The sequence below is a fragment of the Etheostoma cragini genome, chromosome 3, assembly GCF_013103735.1.
Source record: "Etheostoma cragini isolate CJK2018 chromosome 3, CSU_Ecrag_1.0, whole genome shotgun sequence".
Lineage (NCBI taxonomy): Eukaryota > Metazoa > Chordata > Actinopteri > Perciformes > Percidae > Etheostoma > Etheostoma cragini.
In genome coordinates, this window is record NC_048409.1 from 16,967,718 (window position 1) to 16,993,898 (window position 26,181).

General features: G+C 38.5%; 1 protein-coding gene across 2 annotated transcripts; it reads right to left on the bottom strand.

Annotated features, from left to right (window-relative positions):
• Positions 1-287: 287 nt before the first annotated feature.
• Positions 288-24,827, bottom strand: porb (P450 (cytochrome) oxidoreductase b). Of its 2 annotated transcripts, XM_034862284.1 has the most exons (16): positions 24,716-24,827; positions 21,249-21,436; positions 10,762-10,810; positions 9,667-9,795; positions 8,869-9,021; positions 7,713-7,837; positions 7,139-7,228; positions 6,196-6,294; positions 5,763-5,879; positions 5,552-5,670; positions 4,793-4,974; positions 4,444-4,593; positions 4,006-4,273; positions 3,465-3,610; positions 3,129-3,214; positions 288-1,790 (listed from the first exon to the last, which is right to left on the bottom strand). In XM_034862284.1, the coding sequence occupies exons 2-16, from the start codon at positions 21,425-21,427 to the stop codon at positions 1,646-1,648; spliced, it is 2,037 nt and encodes a 678-aa protein (XP_034718175.1). In that variant the 5' UTR covers positions 21,428-21,436; positions 24,716-24,827; the 3' UTR covers positions 288-1,645. The 2 variants fall into 2 exon arrangements, with proteins under 2 accessions (XP_034718175.1, XP_034718185.1); XM_034862294.1 differs by lacking the exons at positions 21,249-21,436; positions 24,716-24,827 and adding an exon at positions 14,673-14,936.
• Between the last annotated feature and the right edge of the window lie 1,354 nt (positions 24,828-26,181).

A 26,181-nucleotide genomic window follows, 5' to 3' on the forward strand; every position in this document is an offset into this window, starting at 1 on the left:
GTTTTTGTCTTACTGGGGAACTTAATTGAAACATAATCCGTCATTATCATGATATTAGTTCAACCTTTGCTTTTCTTATTAGGAAATGTTTCTGGACGCTGATATTAGTGCTGTAACCCAGAACAGTATTTATAATATCAGTCCTTATAACTTGTATTTGTTCAGCTAATGTTAACCAATAGTTCAGTACATATCTTGGAGACGGTGCAGATGGTGAATAAATTGCATAATAGATATATACTCAAACTTTAACCTTGTTTAATCACAAAACAGTGACTAACCCAACCAATTATTCCAATTTTATTCATAAAAACAGGCATGCCTTGATAAAATCAATTATTACATCATAAAAAGGAGGAAAAAGTGATGAAGTGACTTTCTATCATAATGTAAGCATGGCAAAAAAAAATACTAAAATGAGTCAGGGTTTAAATGCTAAATTAATACATAAGGCAGTGTTAAAAAAAGGCACTGGCTGCACTTCAACTGGTTTGCTGACCTCCTCAAACTCCCCATATTCACACATTAGTGCTGAGATAAGCACAGATGCTGGGAAACAAAATGATTTGCCATGTCTGGTCATATTCTCCATGTAGTGGTGCATATGTGATTGGACAAAAAAAATCAAGATAATTCCATTTCATTACATACTCCTGCTATCAGATGCATATAAAATAAACAAAACCTCTGTTACCATGCCAATTTCAAATGACATTTTAAAATTATTACAGAGTACCTACAAATTCATTTTCATCTTGTTTCATGTATAAAATAAAAGGCAGATAATGTTTTTCTATGAATGATCTCCCCGTTTGCATGATTGTTTGTGCCTCTAAAAAGTTTACTGTTACTGATTTTAATAAACAGCAATTATGCATAACAGGCAAAATCCCTTGTCAAAATACAAAGGTAAAAGTAATTGCACCCATGATGCACTTCGTTACATCAAACATTTTCCTCACAGAATGCAAACGTTTTTTCGGAAATATTTAACGTAGTTTAAGTACTATAAAAAGTACAACAAGATCTGCTCTGAGACACTAAGATCAGCACCCTTTCATGCCTAAAGCGTCTCCAAGTGTTCACACGATCTACTAAGCAATGGGATTATATCACGTACATCCAGAAGTGGGGCGCAGTGAGTCCCTGCCCCACCCACGAGTCGTCATCAGTTGATGAAGCTGCTCTGATTGACTCATTAATGTAGAAATAAATCTAATCAAAACTTAATCTGAAATGAAGACGACTCTTTACTGCATTTGTATTGATTGAGGAATTTCAAGCCAGCGAGCCCTATACCCAACCTCCAAGCACCTAAATTGCAGTCAAAATCCTAATTACACCAATTCAATAATTTATATCAGAAACTTGGACAAACCAGACAGGGTAACCATGGTTTGGTCAGAGACCACGGCTCAAGTGAGGACCCTGGGAGATACACACTGGGGTCCAGATACATTATGTAATGTTGAAATTGCTGAATGTGTTTATCAACAATTGTGCCAAGGTAGTGTTTGCCTCCTCTGCTTGCTCTCATTAACCAGGGTGATGAACAAGGGATTCATGTTTTTATATTCAGTTCTGATAAACTTTAAAAAAAAACCAACACTTAAGTAGTGAAACTTAAGGCTGGTACTGAGGCTCTTTAACTCCAGACATCTTGTGAGTAGCGTCCCTTGGTCATCAGTTTCTTGATGTAATCGGTGGCCTGCGTGCGTGTCATGCCTCCCAGTTCTTCTCCTATCTCATGCAGAGCTGTCTGCACATCCTTTGCCATGTTCTTTGCATCCCTAAATAGGAAAGAGAATCACTTTAGAACAGAAATCTTCAACAGGGGGTCCGGGACCCCAAGCGGTTCCTCAGAGTCACTTCATGGGGGCGCTCCAAATTATTGTCAATTTTGTAAAGTTGTTTTCAAAAATTAAAATGTCTAAACATAATTCCCACATATTATTAGCAAATATACACTACCGGTCATAAGTTTGGAGTCACTCACAAATTTCCATTGGACTACATCATAGACAGAATCCCAGCTGAGATAAGTTTAATTATTAGTTATTTAAAATAATATCAAATTAGTAAACAAAATGTGACTTTGGAACATTGGATGAATGGTTGCTGATAATGGGAAATGTAGATATTGCATTAAAGATCAGCCACCCACTCAGATCAGCTGGTATTCTGTCTATAATGGAGTGTAATGGAAATTTGTAAGTGACCCCAAACATTTGACCGGTAGTGTAGATCCACATTGATGATAGGCTTACTGGTCTCTAGGTAAGGTAGTCACTAAAATAGCCATCCAAAGATACAATTCATCCTAAAGACTCACTGTGCCCCATAAAAGATGATTTATTAAAATGATGCCAACAATTGGGCGTCCAGATAGTTCAGTTGGTAGAGCGGGCACCCGTATCAAGAGGTGTAACTCCTTGACCTGCGGCTCTTAGCTACATGTTATTTCCCCTTCTCTCTCCCCTTTCATGTCTTTAGCTGTCCCATCAATAAAGGCCCAAAAAGTAATCTTAAAAAAAGATTAGTATTCTATGCACTAAAAGGTATGTATGACGGATTTAGGTCGCACTACACAGTATTTTAGGCCTAGTTTAATCTTCAACCTATTTTGTACAATATGTAGTAGGAGGTCCCTGTCCATGCCTCCTTCAGTTAAGGGGTCCTTGGCTTAAAACACGTTGAAGAGCCCTGCTGTAGTCTGAAAGTCTGATTGTCAGTGTTTTCCCCCCCCATATTTTACATTTTTGTTTATCCATCTACTGAAAGATATTTTCCTTTAATCGAAGAACCGATCATCAGCCAGCAACAATGTTCACCTCAAACATGGTGGAAGTTATTTTCTTTTGATTTCTAAATGATGGCAGTGTAAACCAATTCTCACTATCCCACTAGAAGGTGCTAAATCACCAAAGAGAATGTGTGAGTTTCCAAATATCAGCATTAGTTTTCCCTCCAGTGTAAATTCTTAATTCTTCATATGAGATGGTCTCAGTGATTGTCAATATTGATTCAAGTCATTCAGGTCACAACATAAATATAATAATGTAAAAGTCTGATCTTTTTAAATATATAACATTTAATGTAAAATTTTGCTGGTCCAATGTGTTAATTACCCGCAGACGTAGATATGAGCGTTGTCTGAGTGAATCAGCTTCCAGATGGCCTCCTTATTTTTCTTCAGGAGATGCTGTACGTACACCTTAATTTTTGAAAGTGAAAAAATTGTTTGAAAGTTCCAAACACATTACAATAAAAAGGGTTTATCATCACACAATGATAAATAACATACAGTACAAACACTTTTTAAGTCTAACTGATTATTTTTCAGTGTTGTTCCTTATTCTCAATATGTATTTTTGATCAAAAAGGTGTTCAATATTTTAAATAACATGAAGATATTTTTGTTAAGCTCTAAGGGCCACTACCACCAGTGAGCTAGACAGACATACCTTTTGCTCCTGGTCTCTGGAGAAAGCAACATTAAGCTGTGTTAGAACTCCCCTCTTCTCCGCTTCTTCCAGCTCCTCCTGGTAGATATAATCTTCGTTCTTATGTCTGCAGCCAAAAAACATCACCGTCTCTCCAACCTCCTTTCCTGTGACAGGAAACAAAACATTGGTTATATTGTACATGCTGTTTATTCCATTCAGGCTCTTCCACTGGAGGTTGAAAAAAGTATAACCGATCAAGTAAATCATGACATCTTGACATACTGCACACATTCATCAAGTACTTTTGTAAGCATACTAGTTCACAATTCCTACTAAAGTAATGAATATGCCTATGTTCAGAGTAACTGAGAATGCTTAGAACTGAATTAAGATTATTAAAGCATGGATTACTTGTATCCATCAACCCTTACATGCCTTTTTCCTCCCTTTATGGGCAGTACGTACATACGCACGCGCACACATACACACGTACGTACGTACATACACACACACACGTACGTACACACACACACACGTACGTACACACGTGTACACAGACCTTGTTGTTTGAGCCAGCCCCTCTCTTGGATGAAGCCCACGAAGGGGGCGATGCCTGTCCCAGGGCCGATCATGATCACTGGGTTGGTGGTTTTGAAGGGCAGGCGGAACTGAGACTTGCGAATGTACATGGGAACAGTGGACTTATGGCCATTGTCGGTGACCAGTTTGTTCTTAAGCCAGTTGGTCGCAACTCCCTTGTTGATGCGGCCTGTCGCAGTCTCGTACTCCACCACTACGGCACAGATGTGGATGCTGTTGGGGTGAACCTACAGAACAGCAGAGTTCCAAACAGCCCTCTATTTTAATTCTCACACCTGACTAACATTTCTGTGTGTCTTTGTTGCTTATACGCATATCAGAGACCATTTGTGAATAAATAAATAAGTCTGTGACAAAAGTTTAAAGGATTGGACTACCCGCCGAACAAGGAAATTACCTTTGAGGAGGAGGCGATGGAATAATAGCGAGCCTGGAGACGAGGCAGCAGCTCACACAGGTGGTCAACAGGAGGCCTCAAAGAAGGCATATCTTCCAGGATAGCAAGGATGTTTCTACTGGCACCTAACACCCAACTCTGGTAGAGTGCCTGTACAGAGGCAGCAACAAAAAGACAGAGTGTAAAAAGAGGTGGAAAAGGGTTGCAAAAAGGTCATCACAAACATACAGAGATGAGCGAGATGTAACTGTGTTTCTATACCATGAACAACATAATGACTGTATTTCAATTTGGGGTTAAACACGTTTCTAAAACTTACACCCAAAAACCTTTACCACCTGGTACTGACCTTGCCCTCAGGTGAGGAAGAGGCCATCTTGCGCATGTTCTCCTGGTCTTTGGGGTCAGAGGCGTACTGTGCCAGCTCATAGAGGACATTGGTGCGAGGAGGGTGTGTGATGTCCAGGTAGTGAGTGAGGGCAGTGCGGTAGGTGGTGGGGCAGGGGAATGGGTGCTTCTTGTTGGACTCCTCTAAAAATATATAAAACCTTTTTTTTTGTTATATAAACTTGTCTCTACATTCATTTCATGATCAACTGGTTATCCTAAATGTTTAATAAAAGCTTAAAATGTTTATCAAGGGCCAAATATAAATAAACATCAACACTACAGGTCAACATACTGCTCAGATAGATCTTCGTGTAACCTTAACTTTCAGGTAATTCATTTTGTGTTTCACCAATATTTAACACATAACTATGGTTACCTGAGACACTGAATGTCTATAAAAAGCAGGCTTTAATTGGTTTCATATTTCATTGGTCACAAATATATATCTGTACAGGAAGTTACAAAGAGATACCCGTAGATTTCCAATGATGTTAATAAACACTGACCAGGAGCTGCCTAACTACAAAGTACATCTGATGGCCATCTAAGGTCTATGACATTTAATTTATAACAAAACTTATTACAGCAATAACATTAAATTGCAGTAATATAACAAAATTCAATTCCTCTGCATTAGGTGAGCAGATACTGCAAGTCTAGATATCAAGGGAGGGACGATCTGTTCAAGTTGACCTGCTTCAGGCTTTCAATGCCATACCATCAAGGTTGTTGAGAGAGATAACCACATCAAGGTCCACTCCAAGGATTTCTCCCAGCTTGTTCACCAACGCAGAGTCATTTGTGGGGAAAACAGCAACGTGGTCTCCTGACTCATATCTTAAATCACAGAAGGTGACAAATTCAGACTTTGACCTGTATTGCATTATCCAGAAATGTACTACAGATACAGTATTTGCAACCAGTCTCACCTGATCTTGGAGCCTGTTATGTCTAGTTCCAGGTGCATAAGATGTCTATTACCGGCTTTGTTGAGTCTGCGGTTGACAGTAACTGGGGCCAAGAAAGGGTTTTTCGAATCAAAGGGCCTATAAAATAAAACAGCAACACTTAAATGTAAAAATGCAAAGGGTTGAAAATAGTCACAAAAGAAAGGTAAAATCTCACTTTAATAAAAAGACTACAAAGATCTATTACTCTTTAAATAGATTATTTATTTTTTGATTAAAAAAAACTACTGAAGTATGTTTCCAATGTCCACTAGGGGGCAGAAAGCTTCATTTTAATAAAGTGACCTTTGGTTAACTTTGCCATTGGTTATAAATGTGGGTGAAATGTGAGCAGACAGCACTTTAATGATGAATGAGTTTAGGTGGTGTGCAACGTCTCTGCCAAAGCACTTACGGCTTTTGGACCTCAAAACTCTTCAGGCGGCCAATCTCTCCTGTGTACACTTTGTTCATGTTGAGGTCGGTGTGCTCCTTTAGCTCGTACTGCCGTATGCTGTAAGGAAAAATAACTTAAGGTTAGGGTTAGCCTCGACAGACAGACACACTAGAGTTGGGCGGTCTCCAAATTTTGATACCGTCAAACCTCCTCCCCATTTTACAGCGGTATACAGTATTACCGTGACTAATTAAAAATGATGACGTAAGGATCAGACGGCGTGATCAGAAACTAAATGGCAAAATCTAAGACTGAAACCTCGGAACCCGGAATGCTGCCAAACTGCAGAAGTTGTGCGATTCTTCAAGACCAGGTCACTCGTTGCATCTCTCTCCCTCTCTCTCTCTCTCCCTCTCTCCCTCTCCCTAATGACTGTATTGAAACTGATACTGTTGCTATTTTAAGACCCTGCGGTATACCGTATTACCGCCACACACAGTGAGTGAGTGAGTGAAGTTTATCATAAAGAAGATATGTCCTGATTAAGTCTTGGCCAATATCTGGATACAGTTTAAAAAATAACAAACAAAAAGACTTTGGGTAGAGTATCATTTTAAACCTAGCCCATTTGACCATTTTTACAGTTTAGGCCCAATTTACAGTCCATGTGGAAATTCTACTGAAAGAATTGTAGCCAACTTGAAAATATAGCCTCCTTATCTTACTGAAAAATAGGCATTATGTGAAAACTACCTTACATCTGAAGCAGAAAATATAATACTTAACCTTTACTTAAAAACACATCAGTTAATGTTTATTGTGATTGCAAGCTTTCCGCTGTCATCATCTGTTATATGTAATGTTCCCGGGTTTAATACAATATAAAGTAATAGAGTGCGAGTGGGGGGTGAAGTTTAGGGTGAAAATAATGCAATAAATAATGATTTAAATTTGAATGAACCTTGATTCATCTCCTGAGGCTTCAACTCCAAAGTGCTCACAGACAGCCGGCCAGAACTGCTCTCTCCACGAAACAAAGTCCTCTTCCAGACTGAAAGACATAACCGGGACCGCTGAGAAATGCATTTGAATTTGCTCTTGCTCAACAAATTAGACTTCTTATCTATATAACCATGTAAAATTTATAAATATACAATTTTTCTTTCTAAAGGAGACATACAAACAATTATTTTCAGGTTTACACTTGTGTATGGTTTTCTACTAGACAAGGTTTCTTGCTAGAATGTTCAAAACACATTTTTCACATACTGTATGTCTGCATGTACTTGTACATGTCTGAAACACTCTGTTGAAGTGCCCGTCTCTTTAAGCCACCCTACCAAAAAGCCCAGTCTGCTCTGAATGGCTTGTGAGAAACATATGGTGCACCTTTGAAAAGGTAGTTCCTAGGCTACGGGTGCCTCAGGATCACATACTGATGTCCACACCATGTTATTTTGTGTTGCATTTTCCACTTACAGGAATGTTTAGTAATCAGTTCCTTTTTTGACTTTGATGATTAACAGGTCACTTACTTGCCATCGTCATCTCCTAAACCAAGGTCAAAGATGCGCTTGGCCCCAAGTTCTTCCAGCCTTTTGTCAACGTATTTTCCCATTGCATTGTAGTGTTCATAAGTCTTGTTTCCCAAAGCAAATACCTGGAGACAGAATATTGCACAGAGAAAACCCATAAGTATGTGGCCTTAGCTTAATCTTGAAAGAAATAAACAGTTAAGCAATAACCAATGCAGATGTTTGACTGCTTTCTGGTTTAAGCCTGATAGTGTATCAAATTTTGTTGTCAGTCAATTTATTCTAGGAAATTAATGTAAACAACGTGCCATGCTGAGACCGTGAAAAATCTCTCAATGACTTGATAATGATAATGTATGTAGTTGCTCTAACATAGACCAGAGACAATAGATGAAATGCAGGAGTATTTAACTAGATTTCCCTTCACTCAAAGAGGCCAGGGGCTCTGCACCCCAACAAAGACGGAACGACGTATACGTGCACAGACAGACAACGCACAAAGCCTCTTCTTTCATGGTGCACACAAAAGGCAGACACAGTTCATGCTAGTTAAGCCTTTGTGCTGTACGTCAATAAGATAGACTGGCAAGACAAATAGACTAATTTTCAATATCCCATGTACAAGCAAAATACTTGAAAATTCTATATTGACAACTGAATGAATATCTTTCAATTCATAATATGTACAGTGAGGAAAAAAAAGTATTTGATCCCCTGCTGATTGTGTACATTTGCCCAATGACAAAGAAATTATCAGTCTATAATTTTAATGGTAGATGTATTTGAAGAGTGAGCGACACAATAACGCATGTCAAAACTGTTATAAATTGATCTGCATTTTATTGAGGGAAATATGTATTTGACACCTCTGCAAAACATGACTTGGTACTTTGTGGCAAAACCGTTGTTGGCAATCAGAGAATAAATGCTACATCTTTGTTTTCAACATATGATTTTGTTTTCATTAGCAATTACCTCTTAGGTCACAATTTGATTATGCACACTAAGCCTAAAGCCCAGGCTACACCGCCTACCTTAGCTGTGTGTCCTATACAGTGACATTTTTTATAATAATTTAGACAATTCTCAGCATTATTGTAAGCTTGTAAGAATTAGAAGGATTTTATGTATACAAAACTTGAGCATAAGGACTCACAGTGTAGTTTAGTCCAGAGAGGTCTTCATCATCATTTTCCTGTAGCCAGTCATAGAAGTCCTGGGCGTTGTCTGTTGGGTCTCCTTCACCATAGGTGGCCATGCAAAATATGGCGAGGGAGTTTTTAATCTCAGACAAACGGGCTAGCTCCCCCTGGAACATGAGACATCACAATTGGAGACAGTGAACACTGAAGAACTACTAATTGTACAAAAGTTTGTCTTCAATATCCGACCACCTGTCTTAAGAGTTGCCCTGTCAGCAAACTTGCAAGTAATTAACTATGACTAAAATCAAAGTATACTATCTATGTCCATACCAGGGCTCACAGCAGTGTTGCAACACATTTTTTGATAAAGCCTGAGGATATAATATTGTGCAGTTGTATCAATGACTGAAATATCACACGGATTATGATCTCCTTGCATCCATATGTACTGAATCTGCCTAGACAGGTTTCATTTCAGCACAGCAAATGTATAATTACAATAAATAATATTACTATAGCAAGTATTATAAACTGTTATTTGGCTCAGTTAGAATTTACTATATGTGTATTGTGTCATCATCATAATGACTAAAGGCTCTAGTCTGGACAATTCAGGAGAATATTTCATAACTACTGAGGTGTTAACTGAATAATTGTTTTGTTATAGTAACATACTTCTTTAGCGCTGCAGTGTTACTATTTCCATGACACAATTAAAAATAATTTACTGGCAGCTATAATAGGTCATATCCAAAAGAATGTTAGTTGTTAGTCTGTGGTTTGTATGTTGTTCAACTGATGCTAATTACCATTTCATACTCCTCTGGATCAGCAGCCATTCCTTTCATGCCGTAGCGCTGAGCGTCTTTGGACAGTCTGTTAGAAAATTCCTCTCCTGTGCCCGTCTGGGAGCCGTAGAACACAATGATGTTCTTGCCCTGGTAACAAATTAAGAAAAGAAAAACTTTTTACTTGGGGCATGTAAAAGCTTGTGAACTACCATGTGAATCTGACCCACCTAAACACACACCATATAAAACAGATGTAGAATAGCCTTTGTAATTTAGCATAACCATATTCCGAATGTATTTTCTCCAAAATCCCCAAAACTGCATGCAACATGGCGATAAGAGCACAACCCAAATTAAAAAATGCAAAAAAAGGGCAAAATACCTTTACATGACTGCAAAATACAAATGAAGACAAAAAACAACCATCCTTTCTCCAACATTCAGTTTTTTTCTTTGGATTTTTAACCAGCTCCATCTGTACATGTATTTGTGAGAATCACAAAATACTTTATCCATGCCTACAGTGTTGCCATTACATTCATAGAAAGGAAAAGCAGAGACAAAATGAAATGGCACTGTGGACCAAAGTTCTTTCCTGTTAGCATCATGGAATCTGAACTATTTGCTGCAAAACCAAATGATTCAAAACCAAAGTCTTTTCTCAAGGCTTAACAACAGAGAACCATCAAAGTCAAAACAGGGTTTCTAAATCTAGAACTGCATACAAATTAATCCCATTAGCAGCAGGCCATTATAGCCATCATATTCTTCATCCACTGAGCATAAAAAGGGAGGACAATTTTATTAACTAAGACGACTAGCATTCCCTTTTCAAACCAAGTGCTTTGACTTGCAATCAGATTTTTACTGGGGAAAACCACCAAGGTTGATCAACAACGGGTAAAGGGTAACAACACCAACACTGTCTAACCTTGTACATCTGCAAGTCCAACTGGCTCACAGTTTTTCTTTTTAAACCCTAAGTTAGTGTTTTGGAATGACAGAAAGAAAACTGCTTCTGGATAATATATCTATGTTGGAAACACGAGACTGTTCACACAGAAAAGAACTGAAGCAGAAACAATGTACAAAAATTAAAGCTACATCACTCACTGTTTTCTTCATTTTCTCGATGAAACTGGTCTCTCTTGTGGTGGGTGCTCTGGGGAAAACAAACCAGTTTGACTTGTTATTACATAATTTAAGCTTAAATAAACACAAAAGGTGTGGTTAAAAAAAAAACTATTTAGCAATGACAATAAACACCAGTTGTGGTAAATTCAAAGAAAATGTCTTGTCTTTTCTCATAAAAAAGGTCAACATACTTGTAACTACTTCTTTGAACTACCTATAGCCGCTGTCAGGCTTAGACAGGGAACAATTAACATGTGTTGGACGCTCCATTTGAATAATCCAGTTCCACCCCGGATATATGTTTAAGGATTTATTGTCCATTTCAAAGCATGAAATACAAAAACAACAATATCCAGTAGCACATGAAAATATGTGCAAAGGTGAACGTGGATCCGGTGAAATTTGCGGTCAACAGACAAAAGTAAGAACCCAAACACACCCCTCTCCAGCTTCTAGCATGTAGGTGCAAAGGTGATTGAACAGACAATTACCAGACCAACCCCTGTTACATCCTACCATATATCATGTCATAGCCAAATCTGTACTTGATTTGTACCTCAGTGTTCTGTATCTGTACCCAGAAAGCAGTAGGGTATGGTGGTGATGGGTGTGGGATGTTGTGTGCTATTAAGGTTGCAATGCATGCAATGGCTTTAAGGGCTTTTCAGACCAAAAGGCAGCAGCGGCACTGCTGAGCTCTGAAACTCATTGTTTCTAATGGCTTGAGCCGTAACTGCATTTTGCTGCATGAAGCAAAGCGCGGGCTGCAAGGCCTGGTTGAACTTTGGGCACAGCGTGTTGTAGATGTGCGCTGAACCCAGCGTCACATGCAGCAAAAACCATGTTGGGTCTAAAAGGCCTTTTGTTGTTTAACTCTGCGAGGTAGAAGTAGTATAACTTAAACGTCTAAAAAAATCTTTGGACAAATCTGAGCTGAATTCACGACATAGTGAATATAGACCTGTCTTCCTGATGGCTTAATAAACATGACTGCTGTAAACAAACCTTTAAGTGCTAGATAACATAAAAAAATAAAAAAATGAGAATAATAACTCCTGAGACAGGAGCAGGTAATACTTGTTAGTGATAAACTGGATCTACTGTACTACTTAATCATCTTCTAGCTAAAAGGCTAAAAAACAAACAGAGTTGAAATGGTAGACAACATTATCATTCACTGAAATTCCGGGATTTACAGCGTCAGGGTCACATGATCATATTGATGTGCCGTGAATAACTCCATGATTTTTGGCGAGTTCCTGAACTCATCCAGAACTGGACTCTGGGAAGACTCCTAGTTATGTTATTACCCCTTGATACCCAACAGTTTTGTTTTTTTAAGGTTATTTTTTGGTCCATTTTAGGACAGAACAGCTGAAGACATGAAAGGGGAGAGATAGGGGGAATGACATGCAGCAAAGGGCCGCAGGTCGAAGTCGAATGCGGGGGTGCTGCGTCGAGGAGTAAACCTCTACATACGAGCGCTCTCCCAGGTAAGCTATCCATCCCACCCCCCCAACAGTTATTCAAGTGTTTTTGTGATTGATGCGATTTATTGCATAACATTCCATTAAAGCATCGGTTTTTATTGTTTAATGTGATGCAGTCATTAATATGCTGTGTTGGGATATATAATAATTACCAAAAATATTCTCATAATAGCAAGTTATGTATGAAAATAATCAGAATGTAAATACATGTGTAGCAACAACTCTTGGAAATGTGAGCAAATCATCTGGTCTTTCAACAACTGGGAGTAGCAGAGCGGTGACTAAGCAGCCATACAAGCATTAGTCACATTAAGCATATGATGTACTAATCATAAGCATACATCACACAATTTTCAGTATTGTAAAGTGGTCAGATTCATTTAGGGAGTAATTAATGGACGGGGAAAGATCAAACAACTTGTGAAAACACACTACAAGTAAAATGGGAACACAGGAAGCAAAATCTATTATTGAGCCAAATAAAAGGCAACGCCGCTTCATTTAGCATCAAAAGGTCCAAGTGGACAGCTGCATACTGTTTGCACTGAATGAGGAATAAAACGTCCACACATAACTACAAACAGAAATAGTATGCCAGATGAAGATGTGTTTTCCACATCCAAAAGAAACAAGGCTGTAGGATAGCCATAAAACATCTATCTATCTATGCAAAATAGATACAGTTATTTGCTATAGTTAACCTCTAACACATATTTAGTCACAATTTACAACCTAAAGAACCCATCCACAGAACAGCCGAGCACAGGCATGTGGGATTGATGCCCAAGATCCCATAAAAATTGCCCCCCGTGGTTAATTCGTACTGCACTCTGAAGCAAAGTGTAAATTATTATTAAAACAAGCCTTTTTCCCCCAAGCTGAAGCATTAAACCTCCGTTATTAATTGTGACCAGTGAGTCAATGGGGAGGATTTTCTGAGCACAATTAGAAAATAGCCAGGTGACGAGAGTTCTAAATCTCTAGTATCTGAATACCTTATCAACAAATGCAAGGTATCTTGAGCATGTGTACAATTAATCATAAAGTACATAGAGCAAAAGATATTCTTTGATATATTTTAATCTCCGAAGAGTACAAAGTCTTAATTAGAACAATATACAGAAAAAAAAAAAAAAACATATGGGCAAAAACTAAACTAAGTGAAGAAATCATGGTGGAGAACACATCATTAAGTGTTGTGGGACTACTACTGTAGTTGCAGCCATTGAGCAAGATTATTTTAGACAAAGTGCCAGTTTGACAAGTTTCAAGACAGGATCATAATAGTGAACGCCTTTTCCTTCATTGTTTGAACAATTTACAGTTTAGTACAAATAGTTTACAGCTTATCATCCATCCATCCATCCATCCATCCATCCATCCATCCATCCATCGTACAGGCCAAAGGTTTGGAACCACCTTCTCATTTCAATGCGTTTCCTTTATTTTCATGACTATTTACATTGTATATTATCACTGAAGGCATCAAAACTAGGAATGAACACGTGTGGAATTACAGTGAGGAAAATAAGTATTTAAACACCCGGCTACATTGTCATCGTAGGTGCATGTCCACTGTAAGAATGTAAAAATAAAAATCCCAATCTATGATTTTTTAACTATTTATTTGTATTATACAGCTTCAAAGAAGTATTGGGAAAACTTGCAAAATAGCAGGGTGTTCAAATACAAATTTTCCTCACTGTACATGGGTGTGTATATATATATATACATACACCCACACACACACACCCCCCCACACACACACCCACACACACACACACCCCCACACACACACAGTATCTATCTACATACATACACACTGTCAGAATGAACTTTCCATTAATTAATCCAGGAACTAACTAACTAACTAACTAACTAACAAACTCTCACGATCTTATGATGCTACAATCAATGGCATATTTCTCTATTATGCATTCGGATTTATAATTTAAAAAAAATAAAATGGAACTGGGACTGGAAATGTTCAACATAATGATAGCTTACATGGTAACTAACAGTGAGGAGCTTGTGAAAAGGGGAAAAAACAGAAGACCCAATAATCAAATTATGTTCGTAGTCAGATTTTATGACCATCTCTTACACAAGAGAACTAGGAACATGTATGGTTTTTCAAAACCTATCTTGCCAGTGTGTGCAGAAAAACAAGTGAATACAGTGTGTGTTGAGCTTACTTTGTAAACAAGCCACAAGTTCACCATTTAAAAATCATAAGGTGGAATTCAAAAACTTACATGCCCATGTGTGATCTCTGCTATGAAACTAAACAGTATGATTAAACAATAGCTGGCAGCAAATGTTTAAGACAATTTTAAGCAATTATTGTCAAAACAATCTCTTAAGCCTTAGACGAAGCAGTAAATAAATCACTTTACGGACCTCTCAGCAGCATCTCTCCTGTCCTCTGGCAGGGAGAAGACACAGCCCATGGCATTCAGACCTTTAGCTCACCAATGCCACAAGCACCACTGGCTAGGCCACGCCGGGAACCGTCACGCTCAAAATCAAAGCAGGATGTCAACACTCCGCAACCACAGAATGGAAAAAATTAAACTAATCTAGGAAAGCAGTTGGACTCTCACAGGTTTGGAAGAGCTGCCTGCCTTCACCTTGGAGGCTCCTACGCGATCTAAACTCTGCCTTTCCTTGTGCTGCGCTAAACCCAGCAGTGCCTTGACACACACACACACACACACACACACACACACACACACACACACACATACAGAACTCCACAAAACACACACAGACCCAGCCTACAAGCCCTGTCAGTGTCTGGCAACCGCTGAGGACACAATGGTGGGAAACTGCCTTTCCCATAAAATGTAGCTCAGCTGCAGACCCACACTTTTGACTCACACAAACACACACTGAAACACTCTAGCTGAAAATGCCTTCCTCCTCATCCCCGCCCCTTTTCCTATCCAATCTAAAAGGTGAAAACGTTTACAAGATCCATTCTGAGCATTTGGCTGGTTATCAGAGCAACTCCCCGGTGGACCATTAAAGAAGGGGGGAAAAGCGCTGTGAATGGTAGTTTTTTCTTCTTTTTTTCTGAAGTATCCCCTGCCCCCATCTCACTGGAGGAGAGAGGGGAATGTAATTGCTATGGCAACCTCATTTATCATAAAGGGATTCCATTCGTGACATGGCCTTTCTCTAATGACACACACACAAACACACAGACACACACAGACACACACTAACTCAGGGCAAAGAAAGGGTTGTTTGTCTTTTGCTTCAACTTTCCACCTTTGGAGAAGTCTCACAGAAGCAGCTTGGCTCACCCTCCTCATTTGCTTTCCAGGGAACTTTTAAAATGGGTTCAGGGCCAAAAACAAAAGCACAGGAAAGACATGGAAGACTACTCCCCCTTCATAACAGTTAGGTAATCACTGCTCCCTTTAAGGGGAGGGAGAACAGCTCTATGTTCCCTTCCTGTATTCCCGCCCTCCACAGATGTACCCTCTTCCCAAAGCAAAACGTGCTCTACAGGGGTCTTTCCCCCCTTCAAGCTCTCCCCACTTGGCCTCCAACACTGTCTCCATTCACATAACCATGCGAGACCTCCGCCACAAAGCAATCAAGGCTGCTGCTAGCCCAGGTCTTTACTCTGGTTACCAAACAAATTGTATCGTGGGTGGGGAGGGACCTAAAGTGGCCAGCGGAAGGGGAGGCCACTGAAAATAAGTTGCGTTTCCATCAGCTGGGTTTAGGTAAATAAAGTGTCTACCAGAGCACACCGCAGGTTCCAATGTCAGAAAAAAACTGGAATAAAAACCATGGTCATCTAGATCTTACTGCTATTGGACAGGTTCTTCTGTTTTGGCTCCTATGAGACCAAATGTCCTTCCTGAAGCAAGATGATGATATGGAGGTGCTAATCACAGCCAGGCTCTGAGACTGTGACAAGAAAATGGAAACAATAGGCCTGTCAGAGAAAAACTGCACCTGGCCTGTAAAGTAGACAAGAGCAAGTGGCAGCAGCCGGTTGCGGTGACAAATAACCACGGTAGAGTCGGACAGGATCCAGCCGTTTCCAGCAGTCTTCAGGCTGAACAGGAAGTGACAGAAACACTCATATCCCGTTAGGCCCAATTTTTATTTCATAAAATGTTAACGGACCCATTCATCACCTTGACCATGTCTCCAGTTGTATTTATTAAGACAGAGTCTCAAACCTGTGGCCGCCTTGATTTTATGATGTTATTGTTTCCCACGTGTGCATGGCATCAGAGCAACTTGGGATTAAGTCGGACACAAAACTAACCGCCATGCTTTGGGCGCCGATCGCCAATGATCAATTCTATGCAGACCTAGCTTGTCTCAAATGAGCCTAATGAGGGTAGGCTGCTAAAAAAAAAATATATATTATTTTAACCAACGATTAAATAAACAGAAGTCACCATTACGCCATGCCTGCTCAAGCAAAAGAGAACTGCTGAAAGCAGGAGCCAGAAATAGCACCACCAACCCAAGTGCGCCAATTAGCACCTGCAACACGGCAAACAAGAAAGCCCGGGAAACAGGCACAGGGACACCTAGTGGCAGGGAGGAAAGGGTCGTTACATGCCCATAAAGGCTCTCTTGATTTATGGTCGCAGCAGTGTGTTTGACAGCTCTCAGCAAGGTTATGCTGGCAGTTGTAGCTTTCACACAGCTTTTCTATTAGGTAATTCACGCATGAGTGTGTGGCTACACACGGACCTGTCAATCAGGCTAGAGGTTTAGCAATTAGTATCCATGGTAATCTGTAAATTAAAATAGACTTGGAAATTCCTTCTTAAAACTTTGACCATTTCACTGTGCATTTTCAGTTTATAAATGGTTAATATGGAGAATAATAATTTCTCCTTAAAAATGTCATGTTTAGCACCTTACCAAACAAACTAGGTAACTAGTGCTAATGTTAAGGGAAAGTTGGTTAATTTTCAACTGGCTCGGTGTACTGCCACATATGCAGATGAACGTCACCTGGAGGCCTCCCTTCACCCATCTGTAACACTCCGCCATTTTATTCGGTTTACCGCATTGAAAATCAGCAGGTTTCCATTCCCTTTAAACTATAGACAACACTGTCTTAACCACATCATCCTCCACAGTTCTGCCCTCTTGTCCAAATATGGTCACTTCTGAAAAACAAGATGGGGACAGCCAAATGCCAAACCTGAGGCTTAACTGTATTCCACAAACCAATGGGTCCCTGCTGTAAATCCAATATTTTTGACAGTCTATGGTTTGAACATTGTACTCGCACTACTGGGGTCCCTCAGGGTTTGGTTCTGAGTCCCCTCATCTTTTCTATCTAAATCAGGTGCCTTTCCATGTCTATTTTTTTTGCTAGGAGGAAACTCAACAAAAAGCCAATAATAAAAATATAAAACAAAAGCCAGACACTATATATAGCATTAAGTTGCTGTTAGATGTAGCCTACATTCACCACTTCTATTCAGGGGCAGAACATAACGTAATCTCTGAGATTATTCCTTAACAGCGCTGTGCAATGCGAGAAAATCTCAGAGCTGAAACGACTGCCAACTAATAAAATTACTGACACCAAAATACCCCGCAAATCAAATCCCCTTCTTCAACGTCAAGCCACTAAAAAATAATTTTTTTAATTTGTTAAATTCGTTAACACTCCTATGACACGAGACAACCTCACACACACCCTCTCACACTGCCATGAGTCCATGACGCTAATGTCTGATAAGGCCGACTCTACATTGTCATTGTGATATTTTGTTATTACATTCTAAATCTGCAACGTTCTCTGTCCGATAAATCGGTAAGTTAGTAGTAGGGTATACAGTAGAGATGCATATGAAGTGGTTTAGGGTCCTTCTGTAAGTAGTTCTGGGGTACAATTTGGTTTTGATGAATTCTACAAGCAACGATACCACAGGCCAAACAATCGGCTTGCACGCAATATAATACAAATTAAAAACACATTTATTTTTCCCAATAAAAAAGGGAGCTAAAAATCATCTTTGACCTGTCATGGAGAGGGAAAAAAATAAAAATTAAAAAAAACTTTCCTTTATAGGTAAGTTAAAATTTCCAGTAGATCTTTTTTCAGAATTACCCTGACTCTATGACCATACAAACGTTTCATATGGTTTTAGTGTAAAGCTTTGAGAAATAATTTTTTTTTTTTTTTTTTAAACGTAGTTGCCTCAAATTACATTAAAAACCCATTCGTAATTTCATCATATTAGAAATGTTATTATTTTTATAACTCCTGTTCAGGCTGACCCTGAACATATCAAATTCTCATGTATTTTTACTGTACAGGTTTTAAGATATTTTAATTAGGTAAAGTCAGTTTTTATAACAGGTCGAAAAGCCAAACAACTTAAATTTCATGATTGTGACAGTGCTAGTGAGGACGTGAGAATACGGGTTTACAGGCACTCACACGCGAGAGGGAGATCAGATTAGTTAAGCTAAAGAAGCTGTGTTAAAGAGCAGGACAAGGAGAGAGATAACAAAAGGTCACTGCTAGTGGAACATTTACAAGCAATACGCCCTCATACACCTGCTTCAGGCTAAGTAAAGGATAAGGTAATTGTTTCTTCTCTATTGTGATAAAAAACGATATCCGCAGCCAATCAAGAACGGCACAACGCTCGCTGAAGAGGACAGCTGAAAGTTGGTTTGACAGTTCTGGAAGTGAGGTCTAGTGTGGAAATACTGCCCGGTTTGTAAATAGATAATATTTTATGTGCCCCTTTCTGGGTTTCTTTTGCAGTGTGTGGGTTAGGGCTGGGACAATATGCATTTGTCCCGATTTGATTCTTTCATCTGTGCCAATTCGATATGTATTGCGATTCTAGAAGTATTGAGATTTGATATTAATAGTATAAAAAAAAAACTAGTTCATGCAAACAACCAGTAAATAATGCCAATATTTGTTGTTAGTTTTACTTCCTAATGATGTTAACATTTTGTTTGTTTGCACTATAAACCCGTCCAGCATATTGCTGTTTGTTTTTTGTAGTTGTAAAATGGCCAAGCATAGTACTACCTGCATGTTTAATTGTTTAATCAGAGTAATTGAGTATAATGCTGCATATTAATGGAGGTGTTGCCTTACAAGCCTTAAGTGCCTCAATTTGACTATGATTAGTCGGCTGTTCTTTACACAATGTAAGTAGTGTTTATTTCTGCGCTATGTTAGATTGCTATTTTTTTATTATTAAGAATTCATATATGAAAAATTTGGTTATTACCAATAACCAATATTTACCAATGTTAATATTATTTGTATAAAACAGGTTTCTAGGATAATACTATTTTGTACATACTGAAACACGTGTGTAAACACTGAATTTGAAAAAGTAACCCATTTCTTTATTTGCAAAACATCTGGAAAGGCCCATACTTTTTGTCACATTGTTCCCGCTCAACAAGTCAGAAGGCCACCATGAAAAACACAAGTAACTAACAGTTACATGTTAGTTTTAAGCAACTTTTATAACTAGTAGCAAGTGTATAACTTAATAAAATTCCAGTTTAACTTACATCTGTGAAAAGATTTGGATCAATTTATGAATCAATTACTATGGATCATCAAACACAATATCCTGTTCCATGCAGGGTTTTCCGGCATGTCACTAAAATGAGAATAGCTGGTCCACCTTAAAGCCAGCCATCGCTAAGTTAGCGAGCCTGTGCTCAAGTTGATGCTAGCAGTGGCTCACCCCTTCACTTTAACTTGGCTTAGCTTTTGAGGAGTTGTAGCATATATTCACCAATAAATAAACTGTACAAACACTTTTTACACAGCTATAGTGTTACTGCTAACGTCATACTCACCGACACACACACGTACATACCTCCCTCTCTATTTTCTCTCACCATCGTACACTCCCTAATGTGTGGACTGCAGCTGCCGCTGTTTGTGTTCAGGCTGCCTGCTAGTCACCTGCCACTGATATTGTTTGGGAACATCTGGCTGATGGTTTTCATGCGAACAATCAAATTGATGGGGATGAAGGATTTGACACAGTGTCCACACGTTTTTCATTGATAAAAACGTCCAGATGCAGACATTGCTTCGTTCCCAGCATGTAATTCCTGAAATTGTTCCTTGAAGTCAAAAAAATTGACTGATACCGATATGATTGCAAATAAATCGTGTGTCCCTAATTTGTAACCCAAGCTATGCGACAACCTGTTGAAATATGCATATTTAGATTGGTCTAACTATTTGCATTTATATCTGTTCCAAAACCACACGCCCTCATTTTCTCTTCCAATAAATAACCATAAGGGACATCTTGTCTGGAGTGCATTCTTACTGATGCCTCCCCGGTGGCCACAACTTTTTATGAACCGGTCAAATTATAGTACAGTTCTTCACATTCACCAGAACATCTGTGCTGACCTATAAACCATAATATGTCCAATTCCAGATCAGCATACAGTATTGTATAGGTTTTGTATGAATTAAAACACGGAGAGAGAGAGAGAGAGAGAGAGAGAGAGAGAGAGAGAGAGAGAGAGAGAGAGAGAGAGAGAGAGAGAGAGAGAGAGAGAGAGAGAGAGAGAGAGCAAGATTGGTCCAACTAAAGAGAAGTCATTTTTGCCAGGTGGTGGAGTGGAGATTGGCAGCATCCACATCGCAAGATAGTTTTTAACATATTTTGTTCAAGTAAATGTTCCAAGATCCGTAAAAAGGATTTGATTAAAATCAAAACCATATACAGAACGTAGAAAAGCAATTAGAATAACAATATATTAAATCAAACCAAACCCCTTTTTTACAACAAAACCCCCCCACAACATATGCTCTTCTCTACATTTGGCAGCTTAAGGGTTTCAACTTGTTTCTTTTCTATGCAGCAGCCTTCATAATGTTTTTTAGTCAGATCTGAATTGGAATCGAGTTAAACTTCCGACTGCTTTTGCTTTTTAGAATTAAATCTAAGGTATACTGTGATGGATACTTACAGTGTGTCGAGCTTCTTGAATTCAGGGATGGGCTCAGGCTTCTTGCGGGACATGAACCAATAAACGACAAGGCCGACAATCAGCGAGAAGAGGAAGAGGTCCAGGTTGCTGACAAGAGGCTCCTCTTCATCCACCGCGGGCTCGGTGTAAGAGCTTGTCTCAGGGACAATGTCTGACATGTTGACACTCTACAGGAGGGACAGAACAAACAGTGTTACACCAGTCTACCATGCAACACTTAAACAGTGCAAAACAGCGTATGATCATTTGATTTTTTGACAAAAAATTTCAAATTGCAAATATTTGCCACTTCCACCTCATATGATTGTATAATAAATCCTCTTGGGCTTTTGATTAGACTAAATACGCAGCTTGTAGACATTTGTTTTGACTGTGGAGTTGGATATTTGTTACTATTTTAGTATTCTTCAAACTGAAACATTCCTAAAAAAAAAAAAAACACTAGAATTATGTATAATATAAAGTGAGTTTTAAAAATCTGTCTCAGTTAAAAATTCCAACTGAACAATACTGGGGATTCAGGCAAATGAAATGGTTAAAAAGCTGAATAGAACAATATGATTGCTAACATATGTGAGCAGTATTCTACAAGCGATACAATGATGGCTTTTGTACAAGCATTATTGGAAAATTGGCTCCACATATTATACCGTCCGTAACACACTGCTTTCGACACAAAGAATTTCTCCTCATGTAAAGGACAGCAGCTCTTTTCCCACTGAGCAAAAGACAGACATCATGTTCTGAGCTCTTAAGTTTCAATTTGGTTCACAGGGTAAAAACAATGAGATTGTGTTTTCACAGTGTAATGTAGGCTGGCTAGTCCACAACTGGAGAACAGTATGTTCGACACAGACATGTGTGCAGACAAGTACACACACACACACACACACACACACACACACACACACACACACACACACACACACACCACACCACACACCGACCACCCCCACTGACTTGCTACTGAACTATTGTCAGATGAACTATTGTCAGATGAACATAGGTCAAAAACATTTCCCTGTAATTCCTTTTTAAATAGAATATGTCAATGATATTTTCACCAATCAACATTATGAATGCGTGATCATTTGTTATTTAATTAATCTCGTTTTCATAGTCCATACATTTTTTGTCCAATGCAAGGAAACATAAGTTCAAGCTCATCACTTTCTCATAACACTGTCACTTATAGATCATCTTATATACTTACTGTTTATACAAACCTTTGTGTGTATACATGCATCTTTATTACTTCTCATAAACTAATCTCATTTATATTTACTGCATACCTATTTACAATCAGTTCATTAATTTGCAAATATTGTCTTCGCAAATTGATACATTACTTTCTTTATATCAGCAATGTTGGAGTTTTTTTTTGTTTTTTTACCAACGACTTCTTCCCCTGATTGTTGTGCAAATGAAAATGTATTTATGTCTTGAAACTTGTTTTAAATTTTAATAAAAATGAAACAATGATGAATGTCATAATCAAAATGTTGATTGTATATTATAGATAATTATATTTATATATCTGATATTAGTTTGAAATCAAATTGATTTAACAAGTTGATATGTAAGGGAACATTTAAAGTTGTAAAATAAACCAGTCAGTGCTTTCTAATTTACATTGTTTCTAAATGACCTCAAACGCACCTTTGCTATCTCTGTACAGACATTTCTTGTTTTTTCATTAGGAGACACACAGATATCCGCAGTAAGCTAATATCCGCCACAATATTCGCTAGGCCAATTAATCGGGTGAGTATTAATTGCTATTAAGATGATATTAACTGTTATAAAAGATTTGTTTGGCATTTTGCCCTATTTGGACCGTGGACATGCAGAAACAAGTGGAGAGAGAGAGGGCAATGACTTGCAACGAGGGTCCCCGGCTGGAATAGTAGTACCTTAACCATTTGTGGTGAAGTTGAAGCATTGCATTGTACTGGGGGGCTTTATTGTGTCCACCCCACTTATATTAATAAGTAGGATCATCCAGGAGATAAACCTCAGATTTGGCAATCAGTTTCTCCTTCCTGTTGTGATATATTATCTATGCCAACTACTTTGCTCAGTCAAAACACAAGCACATCCTGTCTCAAGTCCATCGTGTGTTGTTTACTGTATGTACAGTACCAGTCAAACGTTTGGACACGCTCGCGTACTACTTTTTTTGCAATCTAATTTTTTATTTAAGCAAACGTGCAAAACATTGGTCTAGCTGACAATGTACAGAAAACTACACTACACATACCTAAGAAGGCCCAGCGCAAGTTTCCTGCCTTGCGATTAAATGTTTCCACACGCTTGCGTACTAATAAGTTAAAGGTAACAATAACAGACAAACCTATAACTACACGCCGCGGAGAGATTTGTTCCACACATTTGGACAGTGATGGTCGGCCGAGCTACGATTCTTTCTGTGTATTTTTAAACATTAGTACAACTCATGTCACAGAAAGCACTGAGAGTGAATCTTGTGTTTGGATTGATCATATTTCAGTGTTTTTGTCCCGGTATTCTGTACACATCTCCCCTATCCCCAGTTCCCTGGAGCTCTGTGCGCCCGCTGTTGCCTGGAGACGGCAGTGTTGTCGGCGCCACAGGAACCGCCGGTAGACTTTTAGTTCCTAAAATGTACCTGAACTCATGAAGCGTGCAGTGCGTGCTTGACGTCGCTGTTTACAGAAAGTTATCGTTCAACAGTAGTGTAGATCGATGCTCCCAGCACAGGTTCTATTCAAAATCATGTGAGACTTTGGTTAGTCACCAATAAGCAAAGGGAAAAGCTTCAATAGCTGGGACGGGGGCGGGGGGTGACCAATAGAATCTGACATGGACAAGGTTTACAATAGGCCATTCTGACAATTTACCTCTTCTGCTTAAAGCAAATCCTTATGTAACGTTAACACTCGAATAAGTGACACGGCGTCTATGAAAGTTGAACACGTAGCTACTGTAGACACAGGTTGTAGGCTACTCGTTTTGAAGAAGTTATCTAACGTTATAACATGTTTCCAGTTTAGAAAATAAGGCTTTGGGTGAAATAAAACAAGGGAAATTAAGATGATAACTTTAGCCAGCGGAAGAGGTGTAAGGGGCCCTGACTATTCCCTGGACCGTGACAACACTACGTGAAAACATACACGGTAAAGATAAAATACATCTTAACTTAACATAGTAAACGGTGTTGTCTAATGTGTGCAAAGCTTATATTTTAAACTGACGCTACATGCCAAGGAAATCACTTGCTTCACAGTGATATAACTACGTTAGCCATAGTTTGCGTAACACTGGGATCAGTAACATTAGTCAGTAAGGTTTCAATGAAAACATTTAATGTATTTAAAGTTTCAGGTTTCTGTGTAAATCCTACGCTGACGTGTAATTCCCGCAGGCTACCACAGAGACTAAAAACTCGATGTAAATTTGGTGCTTACCTTCTCCTTCCCTCTTTGTCACACTCACACTGAAAATAAGGTTCCTTGCGCTGAACGCGGAAGAATACTTTGCGTCAAGAGGATCAAACCAACTCCATCCTATCAACGGGTGCGACCTCTTGCATTGTTTTTAAATAAATTTAATCCAGTCATGGTTTCCTTTAGATAAAAGTTGCAGATGTTTTTATTTTAAAGAGACGTATCTTTGTAAATTGTGTTTTCAAATTAAGCGTGTTTATTTGTTCATTTTGTAGCGAACACATGTCTCAATTTGGCACGGTCTACATTGGCATTACGTCATTTCACTGCTCTTACGACATCTCGAGGGTAGGTGCAGCAGGCCATGGTCATGGTTATGTAATCCAACCAGACAGCACAGCAGACTCATGAAAAGGATCGTCCTTAATTCATAGCGTTTATTTTCACAGAGCCAAGGACACATGTTACATAGCCCAACAACCTGTATGTTTCTCTTTCTGAATGCGCATGGTGGAAGAACTATTCCGATTATTTAAGAAAGTAGCAATGCCAAAACATATTAATTTATAAATCAAAGTCATGCATTCAAAGTTTTAAACAAAGTTCAAAAGTATTATCCCCAAAATGTACTTTAAGTACATTGGGAGCAGAATGACCCTTGTCAGCTGTGCTGGAAAGTAATGGGTACAGTTACCCAAGTAACACAAAATACAAGTTATACAATTTTGAAGTACTTGAACTTTACTTAAGTACTTTCATTTTAACTATGTGTGTATAGATTCATTTTAATTATTCCCAATGCTCAAGCAATGTAAATCACTTTTCCATATCAATGCAAGACAATATTCTGTTCAGTACTGGACTTGCACTTACCATGTACAGAAAATGATGTTCATCGTACTTACATTTAGAGTATGTTCCTGATGTTTAGTTTTAGTTTAATTTGTTTTATAGATTTTAGTCCTTAAAGTACTCCTGACATTATATTACAGCAATAACAATAATGCAATAATACACAATAATATACTAACATATAAACATTAAAATAGGTAACTCTATATTATGAGTACTTTTACTTTTGATAGTTTAAGGACAATTTGTTGCTAATACTCCTGTACGAGGACCTTTACATTTAACAAGTTACATTAAAATCCATTGCAACTTTTGAATAATCAAAATACTTCTATAACTTTTATACTTTTATAAGATCATCAGGGAGTTTGGCAATGTGCAAAACAATTAGTTGCTTTAGTCTTGCTTTGCCAGACCTTCCTACTATTGCTTTAAAACTAAATATCCCCCCCTGTAATGTAGTGGAGTAGAAGTGTAAAGTAACAGTAAATGGAAATACTAAAGTAAAACAAGTACTTTAATATAAACCTTTTTAATTGTACCTAAATGGGCTAAAATACAAGAGTAAATGTATTAAGTTTTAATCATAATCTTAATTTAATCTGTTTATTGATCCCTAATGGGAAAATTACAAT

What these genes read in the sequence shown, in the direction of transcription:
- porb (XM_034862284.1), bottom strand. Translation starts at nt 21,427, where the DNA reads ATGTCAGACATTGTCCCTGAGACAAGCTCTTACACCGAGCCCGCGGTG. An exon ending in ATAACAGGCTCCAAGATCAG is followed by an intron (nt 5,671 to 5,762) that starts GTGAGACTGGTT and finishes CTGTGATTTAAG; the next exon opens with ATATGAGTCAGGAGACCACG. An exon ending in CTTCCTCACCTGAGGGCAAG is followed by an intron (nt 4,594 to 4,792) that starts GTCAGTACCAGG and finishes GCCTCTGTACAG; the next exon opens with GCACTCTACCAGAGTTGGGT.